This window comes from Camelus dromedarius, chromosome 1 (genome assembly GCF_036321535.1).
Source record: "Camelus dromedarius isolate mCamDro1 chromosome 1, mCamDro1.pat, whole genome shotgun sequence".
Classification (NCBI taxonomy): Eukaryota; Metazoa; Chordata; class Mammalia; order Artiodactyla; family Camelidae; genus Camelus; species Camelus dromedarius.
The window spans coordinates 122692900-122712941 of NC_087436.1; the positions used below are offsets into that span (position 1 = coordinate 122692900).

The following is a 20042-nucleotide window of genomic DNA, read 5'->3' on the forward strand; positions in this document are numbered from 1 at the left end:
ACCCCCCAACTCCCGCATTTCCTCACTGGTGACCACGTGCCCCTGCTCCTGGTCAGCCAGCCTGACCTACCATGCCCCCTATCCCAGGGTGGCACCGAGATCTCCATCCCGGGCCACTGAAGTGTCACTCAGATTGGGGGGACCTTCCCTTGCCACATGCAGGAGCAGGCAAGGCCTCATGGAGGGAGTGGTGTCTCTATGGGGGAGGGCAGGGCTGGACACAAAACCTGGGGACGGGCAGGTGGGTAACAGCAGGGAGGGGTCAAACAGGCCACTCTCAGGGATGCAAGGGTAGGATGTCTGTGGTGGTCCTGTCCATTCCATGCTCCCCCACCCTGCAGGCAGGCCATAACTCCAGGATGCTGCGTCCCACCCCATCCCAGACAGCCCTGTGCAGTGGCCCCTCTGGAGTAGCCCCTGCTGGGCACTGACCCGTTCTTTCTCCCTCTTAACAGGACACAGGGGCTGATGGTAGCTGGGTGCCTATCCCCAAGATAAAGACTTTTCCTACTTTCTGGGAAGTTGGACGCTGCCATGTGACTAGCTCTGGCCAAGATGATGTGAGCAGAGAGTGTGCTGCTGGAGGCATTCCCAGGAAGATGCCTCACAGGAAAGGGCTGAGCCTGAGGCACATTCCCTCCTCCTTTCTGCAGACCCAGACCTAGCTCCTGATGGCTGGAGCTCCAGCAGCTACATTGGGCCAAGAGGTAGCCTTGGGGATGCACAGCCTGGGCTCTGATGCTGGGAAGGGATGAGGCCCGATGGCTCATGCAGCCTCCTCACCAGCCTGAGCACTGTCTTAGGACAGAAGCACATTTAAACCCTCATGCCCTCAAGGCACTGTTACTTGGAGTTTTCCACTCTGTGAGCCAATGCTGACTGACACCCGCTGCTGTGACAGCTCTGCCCTCCTCTCTCCTGCCATCCCTCTGCCACTCCCTGGGCCGGCCCCTACCTCCTTGGCCTGGACAAGGGCCTGGCAGGATTCCACCCCATGCCCTACGGCAGTCACTGTGGCCCCAGGCTGGAGCCAGAGTCCCCAGCCCCATGTGGAGGCCCCACTCCTAACCCCTCCACCCATGGCTCCTGCCCTCTCACCTCCTGAAGGGAGCCAGCTGAATGAACTCCAGCACAGCCTCCCCTTGGTGCATGGCCTGGGGTCTGAGCTCTGCTCTGCCTACAGCGCCATCCAGTGCGGTTCTCATCTCCCCTGGGGTTTCCTCACCTGTGCACCTGGGTCACACCTGGCTCCGCTCCATCAAGAGTGCTCGATGGCTCACTACCTACCCAGCAAACTCCGGCAGCCCCAGGCCTGCGATGCAAAGCTGCCCCTCTCTCCTCTGGGCCAGGAGCCCCTTAGGAGTGGTCCTTTCCCAAGCCTGCCCAGGCTCAGGGAGAGGTGCGGTGGGCAGGGCTAGCTGGGCAGGGCCAGGCAGCTGCACAGGGACGGACCACCCCTCAGGCAGTCCGCCCCGCCCGCCCGTGCCTGTCTCTCTCGGCCTGGGTCCTTCCCAGCCTGCCCTGCACTGGGGGGCCCTGCTCTCCTGCATGCAGGTGCACTCCTGTCCACATGGTATAGCTGTGCCCTGTTGGCTCCAAACCCCCTACAGTCCCAGGCACCCCCCACCGCCCCTTCCTGCCTCTTGGGGACCCAAGCAACATGTGACAAGTACAGGTGGGGAGGGGTGCTAAGGGCATGGAGGGAGGGGGTGGAGCTTCCCTCTGCCTCACCTGGGGCCTCTGAGCAAAGTGGGGCCCACCCCCAGGACCCCCTGGGCACCAAGTCACTTGACAGGGGCCTTGGACTCAAGAGTGGCAGGGCCTGCTCCCCGAGGTCCAGTCTGCTGGACCCACTGGCCAGAAGGGCCAGCCCAGCTCCACCCCAGGTCCCGCCAGCCAGAAACACACTGACATGTGTCTTCATAAACACTCATGGAGATTCTATTAAGAGATAGGATGCAAAAGGCACAGGTCACACATTCATCCTGGATTACATTTTATAAAAGCACGTTTCCTCCTCCATCTCACTCCTAGTTCTCTAATTTTACCTCCAGATACAAGAGGACAGGAATACGAGAGGTCTTTGCCACAAGTGTGTGGTACAAAGCCACAGTCATTAAAATGGTAGGAACGTAAATGGGCAGAAAAGTTGATGGGACAGAACAGAATGTTTGGAAGTAGAACCACTGCGCGAGGGGACAGTAATATACGACAAAGGCGGTATTTCAAATCTATTAAAAAAAAGAATTAATTACCGGTGCTGGGACAACAGAACAGCTATTTAAAATAAAAAACTGAATTTCCAGGGCCAAACTTTATATCAAAATAAACAGTAAGTGTATCAGTGAGTTAAGCATGAAAATGAAACACACAGAAGTACTAGAAGAAAAGACAGAATCTTTAAGTATAATCTTTGGGGAAGGAATACGAAACTCAGGAGCCATGGAAGATTGGTTAAATTCAACTACATAAAAAAATCTATACAGCGAAAAACAACATAAACAAAATCAGAAGATAAAATGAGGAAATATTTGCGACTTGTCATGTAGAGCTATTTTTTTTTTTTTTGCTAGTTTTCTGAATGAATAAAGAGCTTCTGTAGCTTAATAAGAAAGAAACCAATCTGCCAATAGTAAAATGAGCAAAAGACACGGATACAATTCACAGGACAGGATAAACAGTGACTCCTTTAATGTGAAAATGCTCACTCTCACTCCCAAGACAAATGTCAATCAAACCTACAACATGCCACTTTCTCACATAGCAAAGATCAAAACATTCATGACATGAAGGCCAAGGCAGAGCTGGCAACTGGCTGCAGGAGTGCTGAAAGTGTGCCTAACACCCCCCCCCCCCCCCCCAGCTTGTCGGCAAAACCACCAGACCTGCCGGATCAAAGCATGTAAGGAAATCCCTGCCCAATTGTTAGCTAATCGCTAAGCTGACCAAGCAGGGACCGCAGTGGCTAAGCTAAGCACAACAGAAGACATAGATTTTACAGAATCAGTCCAGGAAATACACTCAACAAACAAATAATGACAGCAGCAAATTCCAGGGATGGGAGGCTCTTCCAGAGTTATTACATCATGTTATTTAAAGTGTCCAATTTTCAACCAAAAAAAAAAAATTGAAACACCAGAAGAAGCAGGAAAAGTACAGTCCCATGCATCGGGGGAAAAGAGCAGCCCACGGAAACTGTCCCTGAGTAAGCCCACACACTGAATTTTCTAGACAAATACTTAATTTCCCCCCCTTTTTCAGTTTTATTATGTTGGATTATTATACGTACACATATATTGCACATGTACATTATATTGCGTGTAAATACACATATACAGCATACTGCACATTTTTTTAGTTTACATACATGTACTGATTATTGTTTCTAAGAACAGATTAGAGCTTTAGCTTTTTAAACTTACATAGGTATCAAAGGAATAGAGCCAACCACAAAATAAGAATCAACAGAATGTGGTGATCCAATCATAAAGGACAGTCAGATGTGACCACACATATTCAAGAGATCAGCCATCTTAGTTATACAGCAGTTCGTTTGCGTCCTTATTGTCATTGTTACTATTTTTTAGGTTCCTCATATAAATGATGTCACATAGCGTTTTTCTCTTTCCAGCCCACCTCACTTAGAATGACAATCTTCAGGTGCATCTGTATTGCCGCAAATGGCATTGTTTGTCTTGTTTTATGGCTGGGTAGTGTTCCATCGTGTATACGTACCACATCTTCTTTACCAAGCCATCTGTTGATGGACATTTGGGTTGTTTCCATGTCTTGGCTGTTGTAAATAGTGCTGCTGTGGACACTGAGGTGCATGTGTCTTTTTGAATTTTATTTCCCTCCAGATACATGCCCAGGAGTGGGGCTGTTGGATCACATGGTAAGTCTATTTTCAGTTTTTTAAGGAACCTCCATACTGTCCTCCATAGTGGCTGCACCAAACTACCTTCCCATCAACAGTGTAGGAGGTTCCCCTTTCTCCACACCCTCTCCAGCATTTATCATCCGCAGACTTTTCAATGATGGTCATTCTGGCTGGTGTAAGGTGGTATCTCACTGCAGTTTTGACCTGCATTTTCTCTGACAATTAGCGATGCTGAGCACTTTTTCATGTGCCTATTGGCCATTTGTATGTTTTCACTGAATTGCTTGTTTAGGTCTTCTGCATATTTTTGGATTGGGTTGCTTGTTTCTTTGATATTAAGGTGTATGAGCTGTTTGTATATTTTGGAAATTAGTCCCTGGTCTGCACATCATTTGCAAATATTTTATCCCATTCTGTAGGCTGTCTTTTTGTTTTGCTGATGGTATCCTTAGCTATGCAAAAGCTTAGACAAATACTTTAAGTCAGCTAAAGTATGTTTAAAGAACTAAAAGAAACCAGGTCTCAAGAATTACAGTATAAGAATAATGTTTTACCAAGCAGAGAGCATCAATAAAAAGAAAGGAATCACAGAAGAGAACAGAGTAGAAACTCTGGACTAAAAAGTGCAGTTAACTGAAATGAAGGCTTCACCACAGTGATTCAACGCCAGATTTCCGTTGGCAAATGAAAGAACCTGTGACCTTGAATACAGGTCACTAGTTCCAGTCTGAGAAATAGGAAAAAGAATGAAGAAAAATGAACAGGGCCTCAAAGACCAAAGGACACCATTAACCACACGTGTACACACGATGGGGGTCTGAGGAGAGAGGGAAAGGGGCAGAAAGAATCCTTGGGGAAATAATGGCCAAAGCCCTTCCGAATCTGATGGAAAACAATCTCCATACGCAAGAAGTTGAACAAGCTCCAAGTAGGACGCACCCTCAGGGGCCCACAACCAGACTCGTCAGAGGTGACGTCAAAAGCAGGAGGCGAAGAGCGCACCCCAAACCAGCCAGAAAACCCAGCTCACTGTGCGCGAGGCTTCTCACCAGAAACCAGAGGCCAGAAGGCAGTGCTGGAAGAAAAAGACTGTTAAGCCAAGAATTCCATACCCAGCAAAACTACTCCTCAAAAGTGAAGGAGAGATTAAGACACAAATGGAGAGAACCCTCTGCCAGCAGACCCGCCCTGCGTGAGACACTGAAGGGAGCCCCTCAGGGTGAGGAGAGAGACACCGGATCCAAACCCTCAGAGAAATACAGAGCATTAGTAACGGCAACCACACAGCCAAACAAAGGACAGTGTAAATGCGATCTTGTCTGTGAATCTTTCCTTTCCCTACCGGATTTAAGACAACTACATAAAGCAATAATCACAAAACTATCTTCATGGGCCTGCAAGCTATTAAGATGCAACTTGTATGACAAAAATAGCACAAAGGAGCGGGGAGAAAACAGCTACAATGGAGTAAAGTGTCTGAACACTAATGAAACTAGGTTGGTATTAATCCAAACTAGACTGCATTAAGTAGTTCATTATAATCCTCAAAGCAACCACTGAAAGAATTAACAACAACAAAAAAATAGGGAGACACAAGGGAACTAAATAACTTAACACACAAGAAAAAGCAATAGAGGAAGAAAGATTTTAAAAGACACATAGAAAAATAGAAAGACGGCAGACAAAAACCTTATGGCTAAATGGACTGAAATCAGAAATCAGATAGCAGAAGGAAATTCGGGAAATTCACAAGTATATAGGAATTAAACAACAGACTCCTAAGCAAGCAATGGGTAAAATACGAAATCACAAGAAAAATGAGAAAGTACTCTGGGATAGATAAAGATGGAAATACAACATACCAAAGTGTCTGAGATGAGGCTACAGCAGTGCTTAGACAGAAATTTACACCCATAAACACCTACACTAAAAAGACAGATCTCATTTCCACTCAAACTAGAAAAGAAAAAAAAAAAAACACTAAACCCAAAGCAACCCAAAGGAAATAGAGATTAGAGTGGAAATTAATGAAGAATGAAAAATAATACAGAAAAGCAACTTTGAATAGATCGATAACATTGATAAACCTTTAGCTTGACTACCCAAGAAAATTTTAAAAAAGAGAGAAAAGACTCCAACTTGTAAAATCAGGAATGGTAAAAGACATTGCTACCAAACTTACAGAAACAAAAAGGGTTATAAAGGAATACTGTGGACAACTGCATGTCAACAAATTACAACAAATAATCTAGATGACGTGGACGAAGTACTAGAAATACACAAGCCACTGAAACTGACCACGCAGGGTTTATCCCATGACTGCAGGGTGGTTCAACACACGGAAAACAGCTAATATAATACACCATTATCAGTAGGAAAAAAGGACAAAAATCACACGATCATTCTTCAATAGCTGAAGAAAGGGCATTTGACAAAATTCAACATCCCTTCACGACAAAAATATTCAACAAACTAGCAACCCAAGAGAACTTCCTTAGTCCGATACAAGCCGCCTATAACGCCCACGGCTGCCATCACACTCATTGAGGAGACTGGAAGCTTGACCAGACAAGGGTGTCTTCTCCCTCCACTTCTGGCACTGTACCAGAGGCTCCCAGAGCAACCAAGCGAGACAAAGAAGCAAAAGAAATCCAAATTGCCAAGGAAGAAACAAAACATCTCTCTTGCAGATGACACGACAGTGTGCACAGAAAACATAAGGAATCCACACACACAACCATTAGAGCTAGTGAGTGAGTTCAGCAAGGTTTCAGGACAAAAGACCAACATAAAAAAATCAGCTGTATTTCTATGTATTAGCAATGAAGAATCCAAAAATGAAATTCAGAGAACAGTCACATTTACAACAGCATCAAAAAGAACAAAACACTTAAGAATACATTTAAGAAAATAAATGCAAAACTTGTACACTGAAAACTACAAAACACTGTGAAAATAAATTAAAGAAGTCCTAAATGGAGATATTCCAAGTTCAGGAATTATAAAATTTAACATTAAAATGACAACACAGTTGACAATGTAGGTGTTAGGCACGTTGAGTCTCCATGCACCCAAAAACCCTTGTGTGACTTTACAGTTGCTCCCCCAGCCCCACCCCGACCCCGTATCTGTGATTCTGCCTCCAAGGATTCAACCCATGATGGGCCGTGCAGGACTATAGTATTCATTATTGAAAACAATCCTCGTATGCGTGGACCCGTGCAGTTCAAACCCATGTTGTTCAAGGGTCAACTGTACTTTCCAAACTGATCTCCAGAGTCAACATAATCCCATCAAAATCTCAGTTGCTTTTTTCTTTCTTTCTTTCTTTTTTCTTTTTTTGCAGAAGTTGACAAGCTGATACTAAAATTTATTTGGGAACACAAAGGATGCAGGATGGCCGAAACAATCTTTAAAAAGAACAAGGATAGAGGACTCGTTTTAATGAAGACGTTGTCACACTGGCACAAGGACATACGGGTCTAGGGAAGAGAATTGAGAGTCCAGAAATAAATTCACACATTTATTGTCAACTGATGATCAATAAAGGCACGAGGATAGTTCAGTGGGGGAAAGAATAACCTTTTCAACAAATGATGCTGAGAGACCTGGACGTCTACATGCAAAAGAATGAAGCTGGAAGATTTAAACCACATATAAAAATTAACTCAAAACGGACCAAAGACCTAAATTTAAGAGCTAAACCATGAAACTCTTACAAGAAAACATAAGGGCACAGCTTCATGCCCTTGGGTTAGGCCATGGCTGCTTAGATATGATACCAAAAGCACAAGTGGCCAACAGGAGAAGTCGATATACTGGACATCAACAAAAGTCACAGCTCTTGTGTTCAAGGAGAGCCAGAATAGGAGAAACACCTGCAACGCGCATAAGGGCCTAGCACCCAGCACATACAGAGCGCGCCGACACCTCAGAACAACAATTCAGTTAAAAACGGGCAAAAGATCTGGATGTGTCTCCAAAGACGCACAAATGGCCACTAAGCCCGTGAAAAGATGTTCATGTCATTCATCAGGAAAGCGCAAATCAAAGCCACGAGCTACCGTTTCACACCCACTAAGGCGGCTAAAGTTAGAAAGACTGACAATAACAAGTGTTGGCAAGAACATGGAGAAACAGGAACCCTCACACCCTGCTGGTGGGACGATGTAGCGATGATGTAAGGTGTGTAAAGCTGTGCAGCTGCTTTGGAGAGCATCTCAGCAATTCATCAGAAAGTTACCAAATTACACTTCTAGGTATAAACCCAAAAGAAGCGAAAATACAAGCCAACACAAAAGCCTGTGCACGGGCGGTCACAGCGATGTCACCCATCACAGCCTCAAAGTGTAAATCGCCCGAACGTCCACAGGGCACGGACCACAAAGCGAGGTGTGTTCCCACGTGGAGCATCATCCCGGCATGAAAGGGGTGAAGCGCTGACATGTGCTGCAACACGGAAGAACCCTGGCCGCGTGGTGCACAGTGAGGAAGGCCAGATACAAAAGGCCACGTGTTGTTTGACTCAATTCATAGGAAATGTCCAGCAAAGGCAAATCCAGAAGCAGATGTAGACCAGACAGCACAAGGGCTGCAGAAGGGTGAATGGGGGTCCTTGCAGGGTAATAAAAAGTCCCAGAACTAGACAGTGGTGGTGGGCGCACGACACTGTGAATGTACTGAATGCCACGCTTTAATGGAGTAAACGCTGTGCTATGTGAGTTCAGTCTCCATAAAGCTGCTTTTAAAAAAACAGAGTGAGGTAGTTCTCTGCATTCTGATGCGAAACCACCACCAGGACACCCGTGAGATGCCACAGGTGCCAACTGCGAATGATTCACCCCTTCACGTTAAGACACAAAAGCGGGTTTTCCTGGAGTTCCTCTGAGTGGCCACCGGTGGGGAAGGCTGGGAAGCTGGGGTGGGGGCTGCACAGTCATTCTAAATGCTGAGCGACTCTGATCCATGTCACCAAGCACACGGGCTGTGCAGGATGCCCTGGGGACACGGCTGCTCGAGCCCACCCTGGTTACCAGGCAGGCAAATCTGTAACAAGATGGCAGTGGCCACCCCGCAGGGGAGAGCCCACACCTCTGGGGCGTGTTAATCAGAATGTGTACCACCTCCTTGCGTTAATACATGCTACAACAGCAGCCACGGTCACTGCCCAGACCTGGGCCTGCTTTCCCATCCTCGTGCATCAGCAGGGGAAGAAAAGGAGCCGATGACCAGAGGGGACCACAAACCCAGCCTGGCTCTCTAGTTCAGCGCGTAGTTAAACTGGTTTGCAAACTTCTCGTGCTTCCTCTGATCCATCTGGTTCATGGCTGTGACCACCCTCTGCACGGCCGCCCTGCAGAGAAAGCAAAGCAAGATGCGACTGGGGAGGCCCCAGACTGGGGTCAGGACCCATGCTGGGGGCACTGCTGCACACAGACCACTCGCAGGCTCCCTGTGGATAGGCGACACAGCTCGGAAACCGGCAGAGCATCCCAGTCCAGAGCTGGAGACCACAGTGCGTGACTCTGCTGCAGAAAGTAGCCTTGGCCGTGCCCTGGCACCTCTCCCGCCACTCCAAGCCCTGAGGGTGGCTCCCAGGAACCCCAGTCTTGCCAGTGCCATGCTGTACCCCCAAATGACGGCATAGCCCGTGCAGCAGGTGAGCACATGCAGCCAGGACAAGCCTGATTCACTCAGTCCTGCTGCGCCCAGAGCTGCACGTCTGGTGTCGGGGAAACACTGAGGGACATGCAACAGAAAGATGTGGAAGGCAGACCAAGTGCTTCTTGCCATCCAACCGCTGCCACTGCCTGGATGAGGCAGTGCTGGGGAAGCCAGGAGGCCCCTTGCCAGCCCTGTTCCCGGGGCACCCATGGCCCCCCGCAGGGAGAGCTCCAGGCCACCCAGCTGCCTGCAAGGAGCCCCTCGGAGGGCCCCATCAGCACCTGTGGCTGAGCCACAGGAAACCAGCCTCATGCCCAGAGCCCGGGAGCCAGGCCCTCCTCCGGACACCGACGTGCACAGCAGGCCAGCAGTGAGGAGCAGTGCCCACAGCTGCCGGGGCACTGAGGAAGCCGCCCTCCTGTCCTACCCGACTCAGGCTGGGTCCCTGGTGGCACCTCCTCTGCCTGGTGCGCTGAGCACCTTCTGGGCGTCGGCCCGAGAGGACAGCCTCCTGGACAGCACCTGCCTGGGCAGACCTCGGAAGGAGCATCAGCCACAAGTGTGTTTCTAATCAGAAGCCCCCATGCCTTCCTTCATCCCCTGACAGCAAGGATGCTGGGCTAGAGCCTCCCCACTCTGGCCCTGCCAAGTCACCACCAGCCAGGCAGGTCCTGCTGGGCCAGAGAGCTGCCTGGACCCCAGGGTTGGTGCTTGGAGCAGCACGAGGCGCCTGCTCCCTGGAGCTGAGACTTGCGCAGTAACCACCATCCCGCCACCCTTGGAGGTACCTGCCCTCCCCGAAGTCACCAGATGGACACGCCTGGGCCCTGACCACCCCTTCGAGGTCAGCTGAGCAAGGGGGAGCCTCAGGGCTGGCTCAGCCCCTCACTGGGAACCTCGGGTTCACTGGTTGGCTGGCAAAGGCCCCTCCTCGGGAAGAGGCTCGCTCATTACCCTCAGGGTGACCAGCTCCAGCCTCCACTCTCACCCGCCTGCCCTCTGCCGCCCAGGGGCCTGCTGGTCATGGCAGCCAGGGCCCTGGCTGCAGGTACATCTTGGGAGTGCGGTCAGCCCCCCTCCCGCACACCCAGGCCCGGAGCTGCGGCAGGACCCCAGAGAGGCTCTTACTTGGCGAAGACCTTCTTGGCAATGCGAGCCCGCGCTGTGTCGGCCTGCCGCCTGAGGTCGGTGAGGCCAGGGTGCTTCCTCCTCCTCCCCTGGCCTCTCCCCCTGGACCTGGACGAGCCAAGATCCACCCCAGTGGCTGCCTCCACGTCCCTCATGAACTCGGGGTCCTGCCAGTCTGCAAACAGACCCCAAGATTTCAGAAGACACCCAGCACCAACCTCACCTGAGCCCTGACCCCTCCTTGAAACGGGGGCTGGGAGGGCCACTGGCCACCCCACAGACCCACCCCTTAGGCAGGAAGGCCACTGAGGCTGGCGGCCAGGGGCAGAGCCACACATAGGCTGCTTCCCAGCCTCCAGGCTGGGCCGTGGCCCCCAGACCCGTCTGCTGGCCGGTGGGTGTGTGCAGCAGGGTCAGCCAGACTGAGGGGCCAGGGACTCTTCATCGATCCGAAGACAACTTGGTCGCAGGCGCCAGCAGACAGCCCACCCCTCGTGCAGGGACCACTGCCTCAGCCCAGGCCCTTCAGGGCAGCGGGAGACAGCTCCGAGGGGAAGCAAACATCACCCAGCCCCGGAGTCTAGCCTCGCCAGCCCTAGGCTATACCAGAGCTAGGTCGGTGTGTCCATCTGCCAGGACTAACAGCGTTAACTGTCAAAATGGGGGGGCTCCCAGCCCGGGGTTCCAACAGCAGCCCCACCGCTGCCCTGGCAGCTACTCCCCTCTCAGCCTCTGCTTCTGCTCCTGGGGAGGGGTGGGGGGGGGGCATCTGAAGGCCACACAGGGATCCCTGAGATTCAGTGTCTGTCCAGCCAGCTGGCTCAGGACAGGCACCCAGGTCAGCTACATGACAGCACAGCACCCCCCAGGCACCCAGACCCCAGCCCTGGCTTCCTGCCCCCGATGACACCACCATGCAAACAAGAGGCCCATGGGCCGGGGCCCGGGCCGCGGGCCGGCCACGTCCAGGAAGGGGAGAAGCCACGCGCCCAGACAGACAGATGGCGAGGCCTCCCAAGTTGATTTCCGAAGTGAAGGAATATGGGGCTGCACAACCCAGATACAGGAACCATTAATCCAAGATTAAGGAAAACTGTCCAAACAGTTTATCTCCCAGTAATGAGAAGGCGTCACAGTTTAGGAACCTGGTGAATAGAGCAATTGTTTAAACACAACAGGAAAACGCCGGCACCCAGGAGAGGTGGAATGAGCACCTCAGTAAAATGAAGGAGCAATTTAACAGCCTTTGAAGAAAATCAATAGAAGCCGGGCGTGTGGCCGTCCTGCGTGCTGACGGGCCCGGAGCTCTGTGCGCACTGTCACCGAGGGTCGCGCCAGGGAGAAGAAAATTGCCCGGCCTGCGAGGGAGGCGGGGATCAATACTGTAGTTAGCAAAGAGATGCTATTTCACATCTGACTGGCCAGCGCCGGCCCGCGGCCCCAGCCCGATACCTGTTGTTAACAAGTCACCGAGGGCTGCAGAACCAGATACTCTTCAGGGCTGACACAAAAAATAGGCACTTAATTTGCTCCTGAGTGTGAGCCACCAGGGAAGGCCTCGCCCCGCGGATTAGCGGGTCAAGGCCCCTCCCTGCCGCCCTCCAGGCCCCGGGGGCCCAGGCGCCGACCTTGGGTGTGAGGCTGAAACCGAATCCTTGTCTCTTGCAACAAAGGAAAGAAGCCCACTAATGACAGGTGCCCAGCGGTGACCCCCTGAGACCCCCACTCTGCCCCCCGGGGCTCTGGGCCTGCCAGCTGGGCCTTTCCCAGAAGGGGCCCTGGGCCTGCAGGGCCTCCAGACCCCAGCCCACTTCTGACAAACCACAGACACATCAATTCGGGCCCTCCACCTCACCCTGAGTGTGTCGGCAGTGACGACCACTTCTGCGTGTCACCACCTGGCCGAGCTGTCCAGGGGCCCTCTGGGGGCCAGGCAGCCGCCGGCCCGCGGCACGTGCCAGGACGAGCCACCTGGGGCTCAACTTTTAACTTTTCTTGTTCCAGTTTTTCATCTGCTTAAAAACAGAATTAAGAACCCAGACTCCAGACAAACAAATGGTAACAAGGTAGTTTCTGGTTGTGGGTGTGTCCACATCAGGAGCCCTGTGAAAGCCTGGTGGGGCAGGGGCCTGAAGGTGGAGTGTTCCGGCCACACTCGTGAGTTACAACCAGCAGGCGGCTGCAGGTGACCATGTGCAGGCACAGGGCTGCCCTGGGAACTGACGGGTCCGGGTGTGTCCCTATATGGTGCCACCCCCATCTTGTCCCCCCAGACCTACCCGGGCGCCCCGCTGGCCTCTGCAGCTGCTGCCTCTGCTCCTGGGCCCTGTCCTCTGGGTGGAGGGGCCGTCCTGCTTCGTCTCTTGGGATGATCTTCCCATGGAAAGGGCACTGCGGCGAAGGATAGAGGGATTCTGATGCCAGAGGGGCCGCCAGCCTTCCCCAACAGGCTCGCCCTCCAGCCACACACCCCTCAAAGGAGGGGCCTTGGGCATGGCCGTGAAGGAGCCAGGCAGTGGAGGAGGGTCTGGGGCCTGAGTTAGTCTGGCCAAAGCCCCGCCCAGTGCACAAGGCCACCTCTGCAGACGCTGGGGCAAGGCACAGAACGGGCTCAGGAGGATGTGTGCGCGTGGAGGTGGGGGCCAGGAACAGAGGAGGAGCGTCTCAAGTCCCGTGTCCACGTGTCAGGCCACCGGCCCGCGCAGGAAGCCCAGGCACAGCCACAGACGAGCCCATCCTGTGGAGGGGGGGCTGGCCAAGATGCCCCCGCCCCCCGGCTCACCTTCAGGCGGTCCTGGCGCTGGCAGAGCCGGCCATCGGGCCGGGGAGCGCGGCATTGGTGCTGCACAGGCTCAAACTGCCCCGCGAAGGGGATGCGGCGGCTCCACAGCGACTCAGACACAGCAGCGCCGTCCTCTCCCACGTCCGCCTCGAGGGGCTTCCAGAAGCGGTGCTCAGAGTCCGACCTGCGTGCAGACCCGAGACTCGGCACCACTGCAGAGTTGCCACCGGACGGTGCCAGCAGCAAAGCCAGGCTGGCAGCTGAGGGTGGACCTCTTGGGAGCAGAACCCAAAGATACTCGGGCCTGTGAGTTCACCCAGGACAAGCAGATACCCAGCAAGGCAGGGGCGCCGTCAGGCACCCCTGCCCCCCGCCACACGCTGCCCCAGCCTGGCCTGGGCCTGTGGCCTGTGCCCCTCTCCTCTACGACCCTGGAGAGAGGCGGGCTTCCCAGAAACTTCTTGCAGAGCCTAAGCCAAGCCTGGCCCAGGCAGAGGTCCGAGTCAGAGGACCACGGGGCTGTCGTGGCAAGGGCCTGGGTGGAGAGGCTGGAAGGAGCGGGACGGGTCGGGAGGGACCCCAGACCCTGGAGGACAGCCCTCCAGGCCACCATGAAGCCCGACGATCAGGGAGGACAACACAGGATGTCCCACTGAGGAGCGACAGGGAAGCTGAGAAAAGGACACAGGACATGTGAGGGGCCGCCTCCTCAGGCCACTCGTGGTGCCCTGGGGGCCCACAGCAAAGCTGGGCCGAACCCAGGCTGAGTCCCCGGGCCGGGGCAGGAGCAGCACAGGGCCCACAGGACCACGGACGCCGCACTCACTGGAGCATCTCCCTGGCCGGCAGCTGCTCCCGGCCCCAGTAGCACAGGTCCACCCCGAAGGGCACGACGGGCGCCCGGGCCCGCTCTGCAGCCTGCGCCTTAGCCTCCTCTGGCCCCCGTGGTGCCCTGGAGAGCACAACACGAAAGAGCAGGATTCGGTGACGCGGCGCCTGGAGCCGGCCAGAGCCACCCACCCTTCCCCTCCACAGCCCGCTGCAGCCCCAGTCAGCACACTGGAGCAGTGACCTCCACTACCTCCGGCCCGGGCCCCGGGGCAGCTGCCTAGCCCCTTTCAGAAGCCTGGCCGTCCTGGGACTCCATGGGGAGCTGGCTTTGGATCCAGTCGTCATGCTGGGCCTGGGGGTGCCCTGTGGTCGGCCCCTCAAACCCCAGGGCCTTGGGCCCTTGTGCTGCTTGCACACCAGCTCTGAGGACCCCCTCCCCCAGCACAGCAGTGCTTGCGGGCCACGTGTGCAGGCAGGGCAGCCTCTGAGGCCAAAGGTGGGCCTGGCCTGGGCAGAGGCTGGCGTGCGGGAGTCACCTGGGGCTTGGGGGCAAGGGCACAGGCAAGTGTTGCCGGAGGTGATGCAGCTGCGCGGCCACAGAGGTGGGGTCAGACGCCGCCTCCTCCTCGGTCCTTGTCCTCCTCGCCTGCAGGCCTGGCGCAGATGGCTTTTTCTCCAACCCTGGGACGGAGACATGTCTGTTCTTGGCCACTGTCCCATGACCCCGGACAGACTTGCAAGGGCACCATGTCCCCATCCCACATGTAAGCGTGCCGAGGCCCCCAACAGTACCCGCTCCGCTGCCCGCCAGATATGGCCCCGACGCAGGCATCTCACCAAGGCCACCAGGCCACTCACCTGCAGGCTGCGTCCACACCCAGGTCCTCAGGGCAGGCAACTACTGGATCCCACCCACGCCGCTCCCCAGCCCGCTGGCCTGTCTGGGCTCCCCGGACCCTTGCACGCCCCTCCCAGCTGGGCACAGGGACTGGGGCTCCCAGGCTGCCCAGAAGGCCCCAGAGGCACCCCCACACTGAGGGCGTCATCTCCCTTCCCCAACAGCCGGCGGGAGCCCCTGGCCGGGACAGAGCACTTGTCCCTCTGCGGAGTGGAGCGCCTGCACTGCCAGGAGAAAAACAGGTGAATAAAGGAACAAAGTATCTGGAGGACAGGAAGGACCAGAAGCCAGAGCTAGAGACCTGACAGGGACCCTGGGAGAGGAAGCCGCAGGACGGAAGCCCACAGGCAAGCAGGGCCTCAATGAATTCCAGGTGGCCGGAAGGGCGGGGAGGGTGGCTGCGGGACGTGCGCCGGTGTTCGGAGGGGACAAGCTCCCAGGAGCTCACGGTTTGGGGGCGTCAAGGGCAGATGCGCCAGTATCAACGTCCCCATCGCTGGATCCCAGACAGAGAGGAAGAGAACTGGTGTGCAGGAAGCAGTGGGAGAAGCAAAGAGCCCAGCCCTCCAGGACTTTGAGGAGGCCCGAGGGGCTCAGTGAGTGTCAGGGAGGAGATGGGAGGACAAACACGTTAGTGCCGTAGAAGGAAACACAAGAGCATCAGATGTGAAGAGAGAGGCCTGCAGAGCTTCCGAGGAGAAAGCCAATGCCCCAAAGCCACAAGCGCTCGCGGGGACCCTCGCCTCCAACACAACAGTGAGGGAAAGGCCTCGGAAGGCACCTCACACTGGCGAAATGCCACCCAGATTCAGAATTTCATACCCAGCTACACGAGGTTTCAATGTGCAGGTGCAGGAGGTGACTCCACCCAACTCCACATGATGACCCGCCTGGAGGGCGTGCAGGACTCGCTCCCTCTAGCCCAAGCCTCCACAACAATCAGAATTCAACTGGTTTCCGGACGACCCTGGAGGCCGGGGCAACGGAAGCAACCATGTCCCTGACCTTGCACAGGCCCGGCGTGGACACAGCATGCGGCGAGGGTGTGCAGTGAGCGTGACGGTGACCCCCAGACTGGGCGAGACCACCTGAAGCACAGCATTTCGTCGCTCCGTTTACACCACGTGAACACTTCTAAGACCAGCAGAAGAGAGGTTTATCCAGCCCACAAGAAGTGGGGAAAAGGAAACAGCAGCAATGGCAAACGGAAAAGGAAGTCTGGAGAACAGAAGCATGGGGGCCACCGAGCACAGCCGGGACCCCAGCGGCCACTACTCAGGTGGGTTAAAGTCACTCAGACCAATTCGCCTAAGAACACCCAGCCCCCAGTCCACCCGAGAACCCCTCAAAGCAACCGGTCAACAGAAGGCTGAAAATAAAAGGACGAGAAAAGACTTGCTGTGCAAACGGGAACCAGGAGAAAACTGAGCTGACAGACACCAGGAGAGAAACCAGGCCTTGTTAACGAGGGAACACAAGGAGTGACCACGTGTGCAGACGTGAGCGGCTCCAAGGACCCTGGCCGGCGGCCGGGACCCAGGGGTCAGTGGAGTCGTGGCTTCTCCTACCGACATCGTGGGACTTCACGCCCGAGCAGTGCTTCCCAGCACACACGAGAAGCGGCCACGACAACCAGGGGGCAGCCCCTGGGGCCACCAGAGGAGCAGACGCGGCAGCGCAGACCTGTCTGCGCCCCCATGCTCCCTGTGCACCGGCTTTCCTCACCACGCCTCCATCCACCTGCACAGAATTCAGGATGTCCTCCACTTCCAGAGACAAATCAGAAAGGACATGTCGTAGCACTGAGCACTGGACACCAAGGGAAGTGCTCCCTGGGCAAGGAGAAGGCCCTGCTCAGGCCACTGTCACAGCGCCTGGCTCTTTGCAGCAGGGTCTGCACGCAGCCTCTCGGCACAGGGCAGGCGCCTGTGAGTGTGCCATCTGGTGCTTCTGCAGACGACAGAAGAGCTGTGACAGAGGCCTGGCGCGGCCCACAAATCCGAAATGTTCACCCAGCCCCACCCCCCACCCCAGAGAACGCTTGCCAGCACCTGCTCCAGACACCTTTCCAGGTCTAACAGGACCCTGTGAGTGGGGGGCTCCCTGCTTCTCAAGTGCCCGTGGCTGAGGGTGGGGGAGGACCACCTGGCAGTGCCCTGGCTATGAGCCCCGGAGACATGGGCACACTTGGAAGGTAGGCGGGACCAGCCAAGTCACCAACACATCCCAGGTGGTCACAAAACTTCCAAATGCCCCCACCGCCGTCACCCACCGGGGCAGACCCTGACACGGTCATGCACGGGTGCACACACGGCAGCGCGGCCGGTAAGTGGCCGCCGTGGCACTTAGGTGGATACAATCACAGCCACGAGATCAATATGAGAATTCCTCAGAGTTACAAGAATGAAATATATTTTTCATTGATTTGTTGTTTTAAACCATTAAAAAGATGGGTAAGCGTGTTGAAGCAGGGTAAGTACTCGGCACTGAAAAAACACTACCAGTTTCATGTTGTCCCAGAAAAATCAATCTCGATGACATACTTTCAAAGTAAGAACCCAAAAAGCAGGCATGCCCCAGGCCGCGGGCTGCGATTTTGGAGAGAACAGTGACTCCTGGGAAAACTGGGGGCTGCACAGCTCCCACTGCCCAAGGGCATCGGACTGAAGCACCAGATCTCGGCTCAAATTTACTCCCAAGGTGGCTTTTAGAAAGAGCCATAAAAATGTCCAAATCCCCCTTTTTGTGTAAATTGACCAAGTGGCCGCTATTGGCCTGAAGCACTGAAGCAGAGTGGGGCGGGGGTGGGGGCGGGATCGATGGCAGGAAATGGAGAGGCCAGGGCTTCCCACGAAGTTCGGCAGCGGCAGCAAGCTCGACTGTATTGATCTCGCCAGTTCAGCTGGCCTTGTAATTAAAATGTAAATTTGAGAAAGAGATTACGTCCTGACAGAAATGGCAGGATTAAGGGGAAGATAAAAGCCCCTCTGTGAAAATTCTGAGAAAGAAAAGGAGCGCCATGTGGATCTAGACCGAATCCACTGCAGACTCACCGCGTTTAACTGAAAAAACAGCGACAGAGCATAAACCAGCATTATGAACTGGCTCACCCAGCACCGGCCGTGGGCCCGTGGGGACTTCAGCGAGGCCGCGTCCCTGCCCAGCTCCAGCGCCCACCTGCTGGCACCGGTACCCTCACGAGGAAGAAGCAGCGGTGGGGTGCAGGCAATGGCGAAGGCCCACAGCACCAAGGGGGCCTCCGAGCCACCTGGGTGGCGGGGCCCTTCGGACGAGGGCTCACAGACTGTCCGGACCAGGAAGAACCAGGATGGTTTACCTCTGTTCTCGTGCCTGGGGCCTCGACTAGGAGGACAAGTGCCTGCTGGGGCTGGGTGCCCTCAGAGCCGGGCCCTCCGGGAGGCCTGACCCAGGGTGGGACAGTGGGCAGGGCCCCAGGGAACGGGCAGGACTCTGGGTGTGGGAGGGCAGTCACTGCACCTCTGTGTGCCTTGTGGGTGTGGGACAGCATGAGCTGCGGGTGGCAGATGGCCGGGCACCTGGAAGGACACGGAAGCACAGAGGGCACGGGAGTGGCCCAGTGGGCAGGGGGTGGGGGACAGCGCTGCCCTGGGGTGCCCAGAGACGAGCCAGCAGGCACAGGCAGAGAGTAAACAGGCCCGAACACCGGAGGGTCGGGAAGTCCGTCTGTTAATCTGGCATGACACCGCGATGGGTCATGTCTGCACCCTGGGCTCCAGGCATCCAAGCTCGTCGACGATGCCACACCTCACCCCACACTCAGACTCTGGTCGCCTCGGCCACTTCGCCACAAACCCCACAAGCCCTTGTTTGTTTGCTTCCTTGGATGAGAGATGCCTCCTGTACAGACCTGGCTTTTGGAGGTTTTCTGGGAAAGAAGAAAATTCTACACAGGAAAGATTGGTCAGTCGCAGGTGGGCGAGCACTCCCCGAACTGCATCTGTGCTCCACGTCCTGGAGAAAACAGACTCTCGGCTGGACGCTGAGCCCGTGACTCCACAGGCGGCAAGGAGGATGTGGCCTTACTTGTGGCACTTACAGAAATGGTGACTGCACAGCAGGGGGGCCCCGAGGGCATGAGGTGGCTGCCCCCACCCACTGAGCAGCAGTGGCCCCGGCCATCGACTCCCTCGCAGCCCAAAGGGCCCCATGGCTGCAGGAATCGCACCATCCGCCCCAACGCCCTCCCTTGAGTGCAGGAGCCCCAGGCCTGCTCTCTGCTCGGAGGGTGCCCCTCCTGCCCTGGACCCGCTCCTGAGATTTCTGTGACCCCAAGCAGGGCGGTCCTGCGCCAAGGTGGGGCCTGAGGCTGCTGGGTGAGGAGTCAGCACAGGCCTGTGTGCTGAGTCAGGGGCCTCGGTCTGGACAGCCCGCTACCCCTGCAGGAGCTGGCGGCAGGGCCTGCCCACCCAGGGCCAGTGAGCAGCCTGCTCACAAGGGAGGATCACAGGACTGTCCATAAAAGCAGCTCTGCAGGGTTGCCAGGCGGGACCACGGGGAACCTCAGGACCATGAGGCACAGCCTGGAGTGCCCAGTACGACCCGGAGCCTGCTTCCCACTCGGCGGGCCCTGGACCGGAGGTGAGCTCACGCCCCCCAGGCCCCTCTGGCCGCTCACCGTACTCAGGCCGCAGGTGCTCAGGGATGCAAGGCTCATACCCCTCCTTCTCCGGGACCTCCACGAAGTCCTCATCCTCGTCCTGGTCCTCGTCCCCGGGGGCCGCCTTCTGTGGAAATCCCCAGATCTGTGTGAAGGAACCACAGGCAGAACCCCAGGACCCCTAGTCCTGCCCCTGTGTATTTCCTCCAGGCTGGGGTTT

The 20042-nt window shown here is 55.4% G+C and overlaps 1 protein-coding gene across 4 annotated transcripts in view; it reads right to left on the reverse strand.

Annotated features, from left to right (window-relative positions):
• Positions 1-2261: 2261 nt before the first annotated feature.
• Positions 2262-20042, reverse strand: part of UVSSA (UV stimulated scaffold protein A) — a 29904-nt gene continuing 12123 nt past the window's right edge. For 2 of the 4 annotated variants that reach the window (XM_064488907.1, XM_031439030.2), the window contains exons 8-14: positions 19841-19949; positions 14822-14966; positions 14281-14406; positions 13455-13638; positions 12952-13063; positions 10673-10847; positions 2262-9233 (exon numbers count right to left, since the gene is read on the reverse strand). In XM_064488907.1, the coding sequence (XP_064344977.1) occupies positions 9140-9233; positions 10673-10847; positions 12952-13063; positions 13455-13638; positions 14281-14406; positions 14822-14966; positions 19841-19949 (945 nt within the window). In that variant the 3' untranslated portion in view covers positions 2262-9139. The remainder of the gene's footprint in view (positions 9234-10672; positions 10848-12951; positions 13064-13454; positions 13639-14280; positions 14407-14821; positions 14967-19840; positions 19950-20042) is intronic. The other 2 variants (XM_064488896.1, XM_064488903.1) reach the window with 2 other exon arrangements.